The sequence below is a fragment of the Artemia sp. Qi Xiang Cuo genome, chromosome 5 (genome assembly GCF_049724085.1).
Source record: "Artemia sp. Qi Xiang Cuo chromosome 5, ASM4972408v1, whole genome shotgun sequence".
Classification (NCBI taxonomy): domain Eukaryota; kingdom Metazoa; phylum Arthropoda; class Branchiopoda; order Anostraca; family Artemiidae; genus Artemia; species Artemia sp. Qi Xiang Cuo.
Window position 1 is genome coordinate 22260373 of NC_142798.1, and position 16766 is coordinate 22277138.

General features: G+C 36.0%; 1 protein-coding gene across 1 annotated transcript in view; it reads left to right on the top strand.

Moving 5' to 3' along the window:
• Positions 1–16766, top strand: part of LOC148951953 (zwei Ig domain protein zig-8-like) — a 247860-nt gene that overhangs the window by 56550 nt on the left and 174544 nt on the right. Inside the window, exon 2 of the mRNA XM_089088770.1 lies at positions 14592–14752. Within this exon, the coding sequence (XP_088944896.1) occupies positions 14592–14752 (161 nt within the window). The remainder of the gene's footprint in view (positions 1–14591; positions 14753–16766) is intronic.

Here is a 16766-nt window from a genome sequence, read left to right on the forward strand (position 1 = left end):
TGGTCAACTCATACAATGTTCTATAGGATTTATCAAAAGATAGATTGTAGAGTGGGATGCCGTTTACTTTGCACACAAGAGATGAAAGCCCAAAATCTCGAATTTATGTGGACATCCAGTCCACGATCCTATTGCACAAGCGCTTTTTACAAATGCCAAAGCGAGTTTTGATGGAATTTCGCCATTGATAAAGGATGAGTTGGTGAAGGTGCGTGACCCCATGGCAATATGACGTTGATTGGTGATTTTATGAGGAACAAGTAGTTTAATATTATTTCCACTGACTCTCAGTTTTTCCACTGCCAAAGCAACAGAACTCATAACTTGTTGTTTGCGTACATGAAGTATTGCCGAGGTGAGGGAGAGAGTCACATCAGGATTGGTAGCAATTTCTTCTCTAAAAATGAAATTGGATGGTGCAAGCGCTAGTTTTATATCCACTTTAATATTGGGTGGTAGCCATTTGGGTATATTAAATATTTCATGATATATTTTTCCAACTAGATGTAATTCACTAGTTGTAGCATTTTTTAAGTGCATCTGTACTATCAGTATTAGTAATATATTCATATCCGTTGGAGGTGCCTCTCAATTCCTGGTATGACTTGGGTGTCATCAGTATGAATTGCATATACCTTGTATAATTTGATAGATTGTTACTTCTGCTCACCAGCGTGCCATTTATGTAGACACTGATTTGACGAAATAAATTATATAATATACAATTTTCATAGGATATTCTATCAGCAAGAATTGGCAATGTATTGTCGGATTTCCGGATTTTCATTCGTAAATCTATAAATTTCAAAGACATGTTCATAAAGTAGTCTTCATTGGAATAAATTTGAAAGTGAATATTATCGGAGAGGGGTTGAGGATAAAATTGTTCATAGTATCCATGCTTGACACTCACATCAACATTTTCAGCATTGAATAGATTAAATGAGGCGGTGATTGAAGGTTGAGAACCCTTATGCGGTAGGTAGGACATCTTAGGGAGAGAAATCTAGTTTCAATTTGACAATTCTCTTCCTGGGGCTTCTTCTTCTTCTACTACTGTTTACAGTACGTGTCAGCTTTTTCATTCTTTTCTTTGACAGGGGTGATGTCTTTCGTTTCTGACCTGAGTAGAGACTGATGAATGATGCATTGTTTCACGACCTTTTTAAACCTTTTCAATTTAGTTTTAATCTCTCGATAAGGGTTCGCGCACTGGACCTAAGATTTTCCGTAGCACTTTTTTAAAAAGCCTTACCATAGCCCCAATCGTACAGTATAGAGGATGCAAATTTTGTCGCAACCGGTACAACATATTTTCTAGCCAGATGTAGTACAGAGTAAAACAGCCTAGCAAACCAACTGCCCAGACCATAGCCTGACATTGTAGTACGTCCTTTGTAATACTCCATTCATTACCCTGTTGTCTTGGGTCAAGAGTATTAACATAGCAGTCAATATCAGGACAAATGAATACCACTTTTCTATTATTAGACATCTTGTTGTTGTTGAACGATGGGACGAAAATGGCATGTAAACACAGCCACACCTTTTGATATTGCTAGAGGATCACCTAATTCAGTTCTTAGTGTTAAGAGACAGAGTTCTAAATAGGAAGTGTTTACGGGAATATACTGAAGATGCTTTATATTGTAGGGATGAATATGTTCTTGATTGGTCTTCTGTTCAAGAACCTGTAGGAGGGGAACATTTGAATTACCAGCCCGGAATGTTTCCACAAATGAAGCGTAGAAAAATATACATGTGTCCGTAGAGAAGACAGGCAAGTACCCAGCAAAAATGAAATGATTGTATGCAGTCCTTTTACTGTTGATTATATTGATATTAAAGCCATGAACGTCCGTTAGATTATTCTTGAGAACAACGTTTTCATTGGCTATAGGTGAACTAATGTAGATCTTGCCCTCCTTTTTTTAATAGTTGAAATGAAAAGCTCCTGTTTTACGAACGGAAATTCTTTTATTAATAGAACGACATAAATCATTCATACAGGGGAGTTACTCGCAGGGTTAATTCAATATATTGATATTCCATCCAATTGATTCTTTGAATTTGTTCTTGACCTGAGGGTGGCCTTTGCCAAGCATAGGGGTCTAATTTTATTTCATAATTACGATCTTTTCACTGCATGTCGTCGGAAGTTTTAATAATACAGTTGACAAGATGCCATACATACTTTAAATTGTCATCGAATTTGATGGTGAGGCAGAGTTTCGTCCAAAAATCACTTGTTCTGTACAGATCAATTTAGAGAGGATAGGAAACACTGGACAAGAAAGTCACATAAAAATGATTGCACATTTTTAATATCTCGATCACTGACCCAAGAATCAGAATCAAAGTTTTATCCTAGCAAGGAAAAAAGCAACTGTCTGTTGCCCCTACGAGTACGACTCTTTATTAACTTTTCAATTTGATAAATCTCACTAGTGTTACTAACTTTTTGCAGTTCATATTCATAAAAACCGTCATGAATAACATAAGCCTTATTATCACGCAATGAATAGGTTGTCGGTTCAGTGTCTAGGATTTTGGAAATTCAGAAATATTCAGTGCTCCATAGATAAACCCCATTTCTAAATGTATAGGTTGTTCTTTTTAGAAAAACAGTGTCACCGGAATTCAATTTCTTCTTTTTTACATTTTTTTTTCTTTTTCGCTGAAGTATTGCTTTAGAAAAGCATTACCTATATTTTAACTACAATGAACTTCCCGAAAGCTTGATTTCGACAAAGATTGATGAAGTCGACGATTGAATATCCTTATGATTTTATCTAAATCATAAATAAAAGCAGATTTATTTTTCAGCATACAATATCTTGAAATTAATAGACGAATCGTTCTTATCAATCGTTCAGGCAATGCAGCCTTTATCAGGCTGTGACCATGATAAAGTGTTGTATTATATTTCAATAGAACCTTTTGCACATGGGGATTGAACAAATTCGCTACCACGATCTGATTGAATTTTTCTATAACAATGCTGTTTAAGAGTACTTTCTTAGGCCTGATAAGCTTCCGCACCTCTTTTTGATCACAATGGGATGACATAGACTTAGCGACTAAAAATACTCATTGCGACCAGAACATATATATAGGGTGCATTGTGCCACCACTAAATCGTCTCTAGAGTTAAAAGATCAACTTGCATTATATGCCGAAGGGAGAACACCTTATTTTGACGATATTGTTTAAAGTGAACGCTGCAGTTCTGATGCAGTGTGTAACTCAGTTCATTCTGTAGACACTCTTTAGTTTTTTAAATAGATTGCCACTATATACGTTAGAGGCAACTTTAAAAAGTGTTTTGAGGGACCTTAAACTTCTCGCTTCACTAATATTTCTGTTGACATGTTTCAGAACTTCAATCATTTTGAACGCAAACACGTAGTGTAATTTCAGCTCCCCTTTTGCACACTGGTGGGTGAATCAATCTGTCGTCACCTTTGAATAGCAGTCACAGGTGTTATAATATCCTTGCTGCTGCTGCTGCTGCAAGTATTTCCCAATATTGAATTTTCTATTTTTTTAAATGTTGTTGGTGTTAGTGTTGTTGGAGGACCAAAATTCTGTTAGTTTCCTTTGAATTTGCTTATTATCAATAAGAGTTTTTTTAAAGTTTGATTAACTGAGAAAGTAGTACAGATTATTGTCAAGAGATAAATTTCTTTTAATATTCGGCACCATATAGAAAATTAAATAAAATAGAAAAATTCTGTTTCACTTAATTATAATTTTTTTCCCTGTACGCTCAACTTTAAGTTGATGATCACGAGGACTGTCCAACAGGGGATACGTTAATACTCTTTCAATCTGTCTTCGATATGTCACTGGCAGTAGTTTTAAAATTGATCTCAATATAGAATTCAATTCCTTCTCCTTTGATTGCACTGCAGAATCTTGAGGAGATGTTTCCGGCTTAGGAGGCTCTGTGATGGTGACGGTGAATCGCTCACGATATGGTCTATGTTTGTCAACGCGTCGCCTTACATCTTGAAGTAAAACTAGCTTTTTGTCATCGGCAATATTTTCATCATTACTGAATTTGCTTAGAGTATCTTCAAAATATTCCACGGGTGAGAGGAAAAATTCAAACAGTGTCAATGTATACGTTTTGGTCGTTCTCTAGAGAAAACTGTTCGCAAGTCATGCAAGTATCGGTAGTAAAAGTGTAAAAAGTTACCAGCAGCCTTGAGGGAGATGTTTTCTTTTAAAAATGTGTCCTCACGTTTTGCGAGCCAAGGCACGTACAGTGGACCAATGTTGCTTTGTCCGTTGTGTAACACATTTTGGCAAGTGAACATTTCCCTCGATCAAATTTAAACAAATCTCAGACATTAGTTCAATGAAATCATTATCAATAACATATTTGAGTATTGGGCTCCTAGGTGGAGTTTTTGAACTGCTTATAACAGAAAATAAATGCCGTTGTTCTTTTAGTTTCTTCAGTGTCATGATGGCAACTAATAGCTTTTTCTACTGTTCACTGGAAGATATACGGTAATTTCATTGTCGAAAAAGTCGGTGACTACACGTAGATCATCGGGTTTGCTCTGATTAAGATCTAGCCAAATGTAGCCGTAGGGCTTATTTGTCGCCTGAGTGTACGCTGACTACAGAAATTTACGGGCGCCTGGATATATTTGTTTATTGAGAGTTATTAGCGAGCTAGAATCACGAACAACTCGATAGATAATATAGATGGTGCAATTCAAAGCAAGGGTTCTCACACATTTGCTCTGATGAAACAGATTGTGTAGAACTAGGGTTATGGAAAAATTTGCATGATGAGAGCGAACGGTAAACAGCTGTAGCATTTCCTGTGAGAACTGTTCAATGGATTCAGCCAAATCATCAATAATCAGCCACGAGTTTGGTTCAATACTATTGAAAACATCAAGTCCCCGTACGAATTGTATTGGTATGGTTGTGGCGATGGCTTTTATTTGATCATAGGACTCCTGCCAAATACTATAGCAATAATAAATTTTCTTTGGTTTTTCCAAAAACATTTTATTACAATTTTGAATTATTTTAGCTAAAAGTGTTGTTTTTCCCGACATTGATGGACCACACAGAAATGATCTGAAGGGTGTTTTAAATTAATACATGCTGCTGCTGCTGTTGATAACAGTCGGACTACAACTAACCGTAAATCATAATTGCCTAATGAATAAGTAGTAGTAATAATTTTTCTATAGATCTATCTTGTATGTTAACATAAACAACAAAAACAATATTTAATGGTCATTTATTCGACATGAAAACTCTATTTGTTCAATATGAACAACATAAAAAAAACACTTATTCAAACGTTATTTAGATAGAAAAACACTTCTTTTCAAACATGAACAACATAAATATGACACTTGTTCAACATGAACAACATAAAAATGACATTTGTTCAAAAATTATTAAGAAAAAAAAACACTTCTGTTCAAACATAAAGAACAACATTTATTATAAAAACACTTTTGTTCATCAAGAACAACAACAACACTTATTGTCATAAAAACACTTTTTTGTTCAGCATCACTATTTGTACAATACACATTATTTGTACATTAGCACTTTTTGTACAACAGCACTTGAAAAAAACAACACTTGGAACATGAACTTAAAATAGCACACTTGAACATTATGAATTTAAACGGAGCCCTCCACCCCCCGGGAGCCGCGGGCCGAAGTCGGCCGCGGAGGGACCCCCGCCCCCGGGAGCTGCGGGAAGGCCGGCCACGGGCGGGACCCCCCCCACCCCAGGGGGGAAAACTGTATACAATAGTCGTCGTCACTGCTGCTGCTACAGGTTAGGTTGGGTTAAGGTTGGGTTTGGTTAGGTTAGGGTTAGTGGTTAGGCTAATTTATCCAGACCAAGTTGATTGCGATAGTCTATGCATTCAATCCGATCCGAAATATGGTAGTGGCCATGGGGCATTGCACTTACACCATCATCAAACCCAAACACTTTGTCGTATATACATGATATTGCATTCTTTTCCACTCTCACAGTATACTTTTTATAGTTTAAAAAGGGAACTGCACGCACTTTTGCTCTTAGCACAAGGCTACTCTCAATACAATCTCTGTACACACTCATGTTGAAATTGCTCTTTACAAATTGGTAGGCACCCCTTTACACGCCTTCGTTACACCCCTGTTATGTGTTTCCACGTACTAAACTTTAGAACGCTGGAACACCCCCCTGGATATCAAATGACTCTCCGTCTCAGATTTTAACAGTAGTAGTTGGTTGGGGGCCTGACCTTTCCCCAACTTGGGGTAGAGGAATGGATAGCAGTCGGTGAAATTCATCAGCGAGCCGATGTGTACTCCATTTTCTAAATCTCCCAATAAATCCCCGGTTTTCACTTTCAACAGCAGAAAATTTGTATCTTCATAGTAAATTTGAACCTCCCCCTCCTGGGCCATTGCACCTTGCACACATTGTAAAAAAACGACAATAAGAGCTTTTTAGAAATTTCAAGCACTACATTACCTCCTGCTGTACTTTTGTTCAGTATCGTATTTCTCTTTTTTCGGCGTAGAAGAACCAGGGCCGCCTCTAAGCTCGTGAAAGTGGTAAAATTAGGGTCTCAAATAATCCATGAACCTTCTTGAGGGTCAGTAACGACGTCACAGGGAGATCTATTGTGTACGCTTTACTACATTTTGCCAACAGGTGACTCTAGAAAGAACTTTTTCACTTCCTTCTCTACTTTGGTGTTTGCCCGAGATCGTTTATCAACAGAAGCGTCGATAAACGTCTTTAAGTAGTGGTTTTTGACTGAATTGCAGGACCCTATGTATTTTGGTGATATTGAAACCATTGTTCACTATCCAGTGCAAAAGCACATGATGAACGACGATATTCCCCTTAGGGTCCAGATCTGCTATCAATTTTTGACTATAGGGGGTCCAGTGCATCCCCATATCCTCAACCAATAATCAATTGTAGGGGCTCATCGAATCCCTGATTACTGGTCGACTGATACAGGCAAAAACAAAATATCTGACTGAATCATGTAGTGCCAATGGAATGTGACTTTCAATTTGAAAGAACCATCGTAGTTGCCCTTTGTAATTGAGGGTGTTAATGTTGGGAAAATCGCGTTTATTCTCAAGCGATTGGTAGTTCCCACACGGCACAGATTATTCAAACATTTCTAAAGGGTACAAAAAGTTCATGTCCAAGAAAACAATAGTACACCAGTACTGTTTTGTCCACTTTGATGGGTGTTCAAAACCCAATCCCCATGAAAAACTTACCAACCCCTCATTGATCTTTCTACAAAATTGTTATGATTCACATCTGTGCTAAAGAGTATATCCTTCGTACGAATCTTTAAAAGCCATTCCATCGCTAAATCCGGCGTGGAAAAATAATAGCCTCTATCTAGCTCACACTGTGCGTAGATTTTGTCTGTACTATTGCAAACAATGTGCAATAGTGTTAAAAGTTCGATGGTCAAGTTCATTTTACAATAATCCCAGCCATTTTTACAACCCTTCTTAGACCACACCTTCTTGGCAAATTCATATTCTTCGGCTGTGCATTCACTTGTTGGTGAGTGAATTATAGAAAGCTTCAATTGGAGGTAGTTTCACCTCGCTTAAGCGAAGTGCCAGAACAGTAATAGTCGTATGCATATACACCTTTACAGGTCAATAGGTCATATATTTCACTGTTAGGAAAGGGCTGTTTTAGCAATGGAAAACTATCAAAATTGTCACTTTTCTGCACTTGAATCAATTGACTCAATGCCTTGGGAAAAAAACTAAAAAAAATCTGAAAACCTGATTTTATTCCAACACGTATGCCCATTATTTACTACCTGCCATTTCAACTAGAGAAGCACTAGCTTCTCTACTGATTTGGGGATGATGTTATAGGTAAATGAATTATTTACCCATGGACTATCTACTCCCCTCCCTTCCTGTGCGCACATACCAGTGTCATTAAATAAACTTCAAATCATAGTATGAATTGTGAATAAAAATTAGAATAAAAAACTGCTGGTTAACGTTTAAGTTACATGATCAATGGATCACCCCTCTAAAATTAATACCCCAAGCGGATATTTCTTGACCAAAAGGAGTGTGATCTTTGACTTTCCCCTTCCCTCTCTTTTCCCTTTCCCTTTATCCACCTCTTAAAACTCTCCCTTACCAAGCCAACATATTTTTTGAATTTTAATCGTGAGACGATCCTCAGCGGAAAACATCGTAAGGTAACGCGTTTTTCTCAAACGAGAAATAGTACCATTAGTGGTGCCAATTTAGTTAGTCAGTGCCCTAATCATAAAATCTCCCTCGTCCAATGTTTCAACTATTTATGACTACTCCATAGTGTTAGAACTTTTTTTTTACGCGAGGGCGTAAGAAACTGCAATAGCATTATGTTATATGATTCGGTTTGGAAATTGAGGATTCTTCAGTTCCCCTAACTTTGCTTCACAATCCAACGGGATTTTGTTGCTCTAGAGGAGGGCGTTTTGAAAAATTTTTAAAGTTAAAATAGCCCTATCCCCTGAAACTATTTCCACTGACTGGTAGCCATGCCGTCTACAATGTTTCATTTGACCCTGTAGTTTGAAATCGCTACGGAATCAAGACAGGCATGTTGGGCAGTAGAAACATACCCCCGCCCCGTTTTACCCTCCCCCAGAACTCTACTAATGTCTTTAATGTGGTTAGAATGGCTAATTGAATTGGAGGTTACCAGGTGGTGTGTACAACAACCATACCCGGTATTTAACCAATTCAATAAACGAGCCCCATACTGGGAACACCGCCCCATTTTTTTAGAGCAAACCCCATCTTCAAATTCATTTTCATACTGAGCCAGAGTAACACCGATATTTAAATGGGCATTGACCCTTTCTAAAATATCAGTAAATCTGAGCGTTACTGGCTATCTCTCCTCTAAACAAGTGAAATCTACAATGGGAAAATCAGACCCCTCCTTCCCATGTACAGCCCAGTGATCTAAATTCGTCTTGGTAGCGTCATCTGTTCAGAGGCTGGAAATGCTGATATGAGGAAAGCGTACTTGAAACCTTTTTGAGCTGTTTCAAAACAGATTCGTTGGACGCCTTGACAACCTTCTAAATCTGGATTATATTTTAAAACTATTGACCTTTCCTCACCTGCCCCCTCTCTTAAAATAAAATCTTTTTTAAATTTACAAATATTAACGCTTAAATTTTCAAAATAAAGAAACTATCGACGCGCTCCTGTTTTCCGTATAACCCTTGAGAGGTATAACAATGTAGCCTATACACTCTGAAAAAACACTCTCAGAATTCTCTAAATGGATATATACCCGTCGCATCTCGGTATGTATATAATGACAAGAACCTTCACTTTTTCCCTCATTTAAATAAAATATCTTCAAAGTAGTTGGAACATCAATTGATTCCATACCTCCTCCCCCTCCCACAACTGAATTTGGTTTTCTAGTAGTGCACAAATTCTATCTACATATTCATGAACAATTTCTACAGGGTGAAACATAAAATTACCAACCAAAAGCGAATTAAATGGGTTTCCGAAAGTTGCAGTTTAGACAACTATCGTATTTAAAATTGTGTTTGAGAGTTGAAACTTAGGCAATGAAGTAAGTTGGATATTACCTCCCTCCCCCACCACCTCCTCCTCTTGTATATTATCACCACCCCCTCCCCCACATTGTTCAATAAAAGGGCTATGGGAAGCCACTTCAGTTGTTTGAAGTGGAAGTATTTTATCAGTGGGGGGAGGGTTCCCTATTAATTCCTGGGTAACATCCTCTAAAAGCTGTAAGGTATTTGGACTTAGCAAATGTAAGTCCCCCTGCTCAACTGCACTATAATCAACATTAAAAAAATCATCTAAAAACTCATCAATGTTATTTTGAATATCGTTAATGATACCTTTCTGTGACATTTCATTGTCACAAAATTCCACAGGCGTGTCTTCTCCTTCTCCAACTGACGATCAGGAAGGAGATTGTAAATAAGGAGCCAGAACAACCTATAAATGAAAAATAGCTTTTTTTTCAAAGTGACTAAATCACCCCTATTTTTAAAATTGGATTATTATTTAAAAACGCGCTTAGAAGTAGCATTTAGTTCTCTACTCTATATATATTCCGAAAGTTCCAACTTAATACAATCTAAAAGATGACATAGAAGGTTTTGACTTTGTTCAAACAACTCCTCAAAAAATAATTCATTTTAATAATCTTTATCAGCAATTTGAAAAAACTGATGTCTTTACATGATAGCCTAACTCTTTCCGATAGAAAATGGTTTTTAAATAAAAGCAGTTTATAACGTAAAGAATTTGCTATGAGGAAATATGATCGGAATATAGTGCCTTTTTTGGCTTCACTATGAGAATTCAGCAGACTGAATGTATACGATAATTGACCTGATTTAAAAGGGGGAACAATTTCTTTTAATATCTCTGACACGCTTTTGCTGTGATGAAATGAATCGATTGTTGGAAGGCCCCTTAAAACTATAATATTCTAGAGAAAAATAGCATTTTGAGATAAAAAGACTCTCTAACAGTAAACTAGAAATTAGCTAAAAATATTATTATGAGGTTGAAAAATAGCGAAGATGCCTACAGTGGGCAGAGAAAATAGGAAAGATTAGAAAAAAAGCGGTTTCTTTGACAAGCAAAAAAAAATTACATTATATTTAGATATCTCTGAGGGAGGGGGAGCAGAGAAATTTAAAACAAGGGGTGTGGGGAGATTATAGAGGAAATAATATTTCTACTATCTCTGACACACTTTTACAGTGATGAAAAATGGGTTTGTTTAGATATTTCTATAACCAGGTAAAAATGCTCACATTTTTATATCCTGGCTGCAGTTGAGTGCTTGAAGGCCCTGGCGAAGCATGCTGGAGGGCAACCTCCTGACCTTGTGTAGGTGGGGCAGCTTTTGAAGGTCCAGGCAACGCATTACAAAAGTCGGACGGGCTGGTGGTGTCACTTTCTTGCGCAGATTGGACTGCGGCTTGTACAGCGGGGCCATTGACGGCATAGAGTTGTGAATTCGAGCCAGCGATGTCACGGGCTTCCATAGATGACGGCAGCACGTGGCTCTCCATCTATTGGATGGCACCATTCTCTTTTGGGCTTTGGCCAGCCAGACTGCATAAGGGCTGGCACTTCGCATGAGGTTGCCTCACCACTCCCTTGCTCTCTTTTCAGGTGGAGGGGTACACATTCTTCATAAATGTCCTTGAAAAGAAGACAAAATTTAGTATTGAAATAATTTTCCCCTTTTTTACAGAAGGAAAATTAATACCCCCCAACCCCTAACCCTAATTTTGTCTAGAAAGAATTTATCGTAAAGAAGCCCCCTCCCCTTTCAGCAAAGCAAAAATTAAAAATTTATGAGAAATATACTAAGCTTGGAAATCATACGTTTTTATTGCACAATTTGTGAGAAAAATAAAACTTGACAATCCCTAGTTTGTAGCCTTGGGATAGAAATCAATGTTTCTATTTTTACCATTTAGAAATTTTTTTTAAATGTTCCAGTCTATAGGCTTTAAATTAGATAAAAAGATCGTTAACCCAGCAGCTTATAGGCTTAAAATTTATGATCTTAGACGTAAATACTATTCAATTTACACTTAATATAGTCTTCATGCAACTGCTAAAGACTTTTCTTTCTAGCCTTGTATATCAAAGTTAAACAACCATAGTTTACACGCTCTCTCCTGGGAATATAAGAGAAACTTCATCGAAAGAAAGCTAGAAAAAAGGAATAATGGCTCTCGTTTTCCGGCGAGACCTTTCAAGATGTATCTAAAAAATATTCACTCTAAAAGGCTGTTAGCATCCCCCCTCCTCCTTTCACATAATCCCCCACCCCTTTTACAGAATGTCCTAAAAATATTTGTTAGCAATTATTTTGGGAAATAACTCGTTTCACTCTTCCATACAGGTTGCGAACCCACAAGCTTAATAAACAGCAATCTCTTTCTGCGTGAAACTGTTTTTAATTTGACGGGAAAAAGTATCCGTTTTTCAGCGGAAGCTTTTGCTATCTGAATTCATAAGGATTATGAGGCCAGATGTGCAATTGTGGGGTGTCAGCTAATTATCAGCTAATTAAATCTTTGTGGGAATGTTTATGTCAAGTTAGCGGCAGCTTAAATGGACACGGTATATTAATAGCTAAGGGCTGACAGAAGTTGACTGTCACTTTTAGATAGGCTTACAGAAAGAATAAATTTATCAAAAACAGAGTTATTTCCAATAAAAGAATTAAAGTCGTAAACAGAGGAGGGGGGTGTGGAGGGGGAGGTTAGGTTTACGTGGTAAAAAAGAACATATTTTAAGCTTTCTAGCGAGTATAAACAATATATAGTGGAGTTTGTATTGTGGGGGGGGGGTTAACCTGAATTTGAATTTACTGGAGGGGCTACTATGTAAAAAGATTTTATTTGAAAATAAACTATGAAAATTTACTAAACAGAACTCACATTGTTTAATCGCTGTAGCCAAGGCTTCTAGCTCATCAATATATTCCAATGTTATATCCATTGTGTCTTGGAACATTCTGAATGTTTAATCACAACGCATGTCCGTTATATACGAAATCTCAAGGGCGAATTTTAATGTAATGGGAAACCATATGTAAACGACACTCTGATTGGCTTAGAATGAGATGTTACCGACTCCCTGATTGGTTGAGAAGGAGACACGGGATCCTGTTTCCCGTTATCAGATCAAAACATTCTCCCCAGCGATTATGTAAATCAATTTCTCGGAAATTCACTTGTCCTAGTTGAGTCCTGGATCAAAACATTCCCCCTAGCGATTATGTAAATCAAGTTCTCGGAAATTCTCTCCCCTAGATCAATAAATTCCCCATCGATTATGTAAATCTCCCCCAGTGTCATTGCACCTGGACGAACAACAACAAATAAATCGACCTTGACATCATCCATTAGACTCGATCGATAATCCTTGAATAAATAACAACAAATAAATCGACCTTGACCTCATTAGACTCGATCGATAATCCTTGAATAAATTATGTAGGTTCAGTGTTAGACTAAATTGTAGGTGACAGCACATGTGTTCGCGTCGGAGATATTATGGCCCTTCTACTCACAAACGCGCTTTGGCCTTTAGAGAGCCTAGGGGGAGGGCAGTAGCATTATAAACCTTTGTTAATTTCAGTGCATTTTCAGTTAGAATTTATTATTCATTTTATGTCTGCTTGACTCAGGTTTTACTTTTTCATTCATAGTAATTTTTGTCCTTTCTAAGTTTGACTTATGATATGACTTTATTTCAGGTTATCTTAGGTTTTCATATCATACTTTACGTTTCTTTTGAAAACATTTCTTTTTCTAAAAACTCTTTTTTAAAATTCACAATAAAGTTTGCTTTTGAAAAAACAAAAACAGAACGACTTTAATTTGCATTCTGTTTGGCTTCAAAATATGCAGGTAAATTTGTTTTGCAAATGAAGCGAAACTTCTATGCATAAGAACATCTCTAATTTAAAAATATTACAATCGTTTCGAAAATATAATTCAAAATTTATTCTCATTTATTCTCTAGACTTCTGGGTCAGCCTCTTACATTTTGACATTTTTAAAGTTGCGTTGCCTTGTTAGAAATAGCTGGCTTAAACATAAGAAAACAATCATATATATATATATATATATATATATATATATATATATATATATATATATATATATATATATATATATATATATATATATATATATATATACACACACACATATATATATATATATATATATATATATATATATATATATATATATATATATATATATATATATATATATATATATATATATATATATATATATATATATATATATATATATATATATATATATATATATATATATATATATATATATATATATATATATATATATATATATATATATATATATATATATATATATTATATATATATATATATATATATATATATATATATATATATATATATATATATATATATATATATATATATATATATATATATATATATATATATATATATATATATATATATATATATATATATATATATATATATATATATATATATATATATATATATATATATATATATATATAAATAGCTAAAGGGCTTACGTGCAGTAAGAAAAGTGAGAATGAGCTGTGTATGAATTATAATCTCGACAAGATTTATTTCAGGATTCTTATATATTTGGAGCCGGGTTTTCAGGGTTTCAAAGAGGATTACTTGCGGGGTTTTAAGTGGAAATGCTACCAATCAGAAGTACCAGTTCGTGAAAATGTAAGGGGGAGAAAATACACTTTTTAAATCTGTGGTTCACCAAAAAGGGCATTTTCCAATTTAGATATACAAAAAAGGTGTTATACGGGGGGCGGAGCCACCAATGGGGGAGATATCCTGTACCCTGCTCTTCCACTACTGGTACCACTACTACAAAGAAGCTTGGTCTCAATATTGCTTAATAGAACAGATTAGGGTTCAAAATTACCCCTTTCACACAAAAATATTTTTATTACAATTTTATTTTTAGTATCATTAGCATACAGGAATGAGGGAGGCTCTGAATTGGAGGCAACAAAAGACTATTTTACTGGACCAAGCTTTGACATTTCTTTACCAACGATCTCTACAGTTGCTGCAGGACAAACAGCTTATCTGCAGTGCAAAGTTAGACTACAAGGTGACCGAAAGGTGATATTTAATTTTTCAAACTTCTCATTTTTAAATAGGAGTCTAGTCCCCGCTTATGGGGAGGAAATTGCTCCCCTCCCCTCATTTCTGGGATCAAATCTTTCCATTTCAAGTTTATGCAGATTATTGTGTGGTAATAACTTTCATTGAGTAGCTTTAAAATTAGTAAATTTTGCATATTCGGAATCGGCATGTATTAGAAATTTAGTTGTTGCATATACTTATAATCGAAACATCGTTCATTTCAAACGCTGGCTTCTGTTGACTCTGTTGGCTCTTTATTTAAAATTTATTTTATTACGAGCTGCTTTGATAATAACTATCTTAAATTTGAAGGAGGACCGTTACTCCCTTCTTCAACTCTTTACATTCAACGTTTTACATTCAAGTTTAATATTCGTAAATAGTGCTTCAGGACTGACAATCATCCTAAAATGCACCGCTAAACGAAGGGTTTGGAAGGAAGGGTTGCTAAAGGAAGGGTCTTTCTAATTTATAGTTAGAAAACTTTTTATAGGTAATTGTTACCACGGTTTTTAAGGCAAGCTTTTCCAGCAAATATTTTTATAGGGATATTTCCCACGGATACCAGTAATGAAGCAATGCCCCCGAGGAGTACGAATCAAACAGTTCGTGGTAATGAACTGTAAGTAAGGAATGACCCGGCTCAATAGTATCCGAAACTCTGAAAAACGAAATTTTGATACCAATAGATATATCAAAAGAATCAGCTTTTTATTTTGATTTTAAATATATAAATTTCATTAAGTTTAGTCTTACCCATATAGGGTTTTTAGCCTGAGAACATTTTCCTGATTTTCGAAAAAAGAGGGAAACAGCCCCTAAAAGTCAAATGATCTCAATGAAAATCACACCATCAGATTCAGCGTATCACAGAACCATACTGTATAGGTTTCAAGCTCCTATATGCAAAAATGTGGAATCTTGCTTTTTTTGACAGAATAAAGATTACGGATGCGTGTATATTTGTTCGTTTGTTTGCTTGTTTGTTTTTTTTCCCAGGGGTGATCATATCGACCCAGTGGTCCTAAAATATCGAGAGAGGGTTCATTCGAACGAAAATTAAAAGCTCTGGTGCCCTTTTTAAGTGGCAAAAAATTGGAGGGCAACTAGGACCCCTCCCCGCCCCTTTTTTCCCAAAATCGTTCTGATCAGAATTTTGAGATAGACATTTTGTTCATCATAGTTGAAAGGCCCAATACCAACGCCTTTGGGTATAAAATGCCCCCCACCCCCCTTAGCCCCAGGGAAAAGGTCTTATATTTATAAAATTTTCCCATTGTTTGCGCATAGTATTTGTTATTGTGATGTAGGCACACATTTTCGTGTGGGGGGGTGGTGGTTAAGATTAATTGTCCGGCGTGAATTTTCACCTGGATTTGAATTTTCTAGCGGATTTGTCCGAGGGGAGGCGGTTTTTCCGTGGAGGTGAGGCCTGATTTCTTAGCATTATTTAAAAAAAGATCAGAAATTAAATAATAATTACAATTTTTTTCAACTGAAAGTAAGGAGCTACATTAAAACTTAAAACCAACAGAAATTACTACGTATATAAAGGGGGTTGTCATCTCCTCAACACCTGGCTCTTTACCCTAAAGTTTGAATTTTGTTCTAGTTCTTCGAGGACGGCTCTTAAAACACATGGGTCGAATAACTGGAAAAACAAGACACTTTTTTAAAAGTACTTAAAAACTTTAGCGTGAAAAGCGCGGTATTGAAGAGGGGTCGATTTCTTTTATATACGTAGTAATTTCTGTTGGTTTTAAGTTTTAATGTTGGTCCTTACTTTAAGTATTATAAACTTGTTTTTTTTTATTTAATACATAAAGCAATGTATACAAGTAGGAAAATAAGGAATGTTCCCATTTAAATTCTGGTGAAAATAAAGATCCTGGTTGTACTTGAACATCCCCCCCCCCAGGGTAATTTCCTGACGACATTCTTAATGCTCCCACCTCTCCACCTTTCTGTTGGTGGGAATGGGAATGCTGTC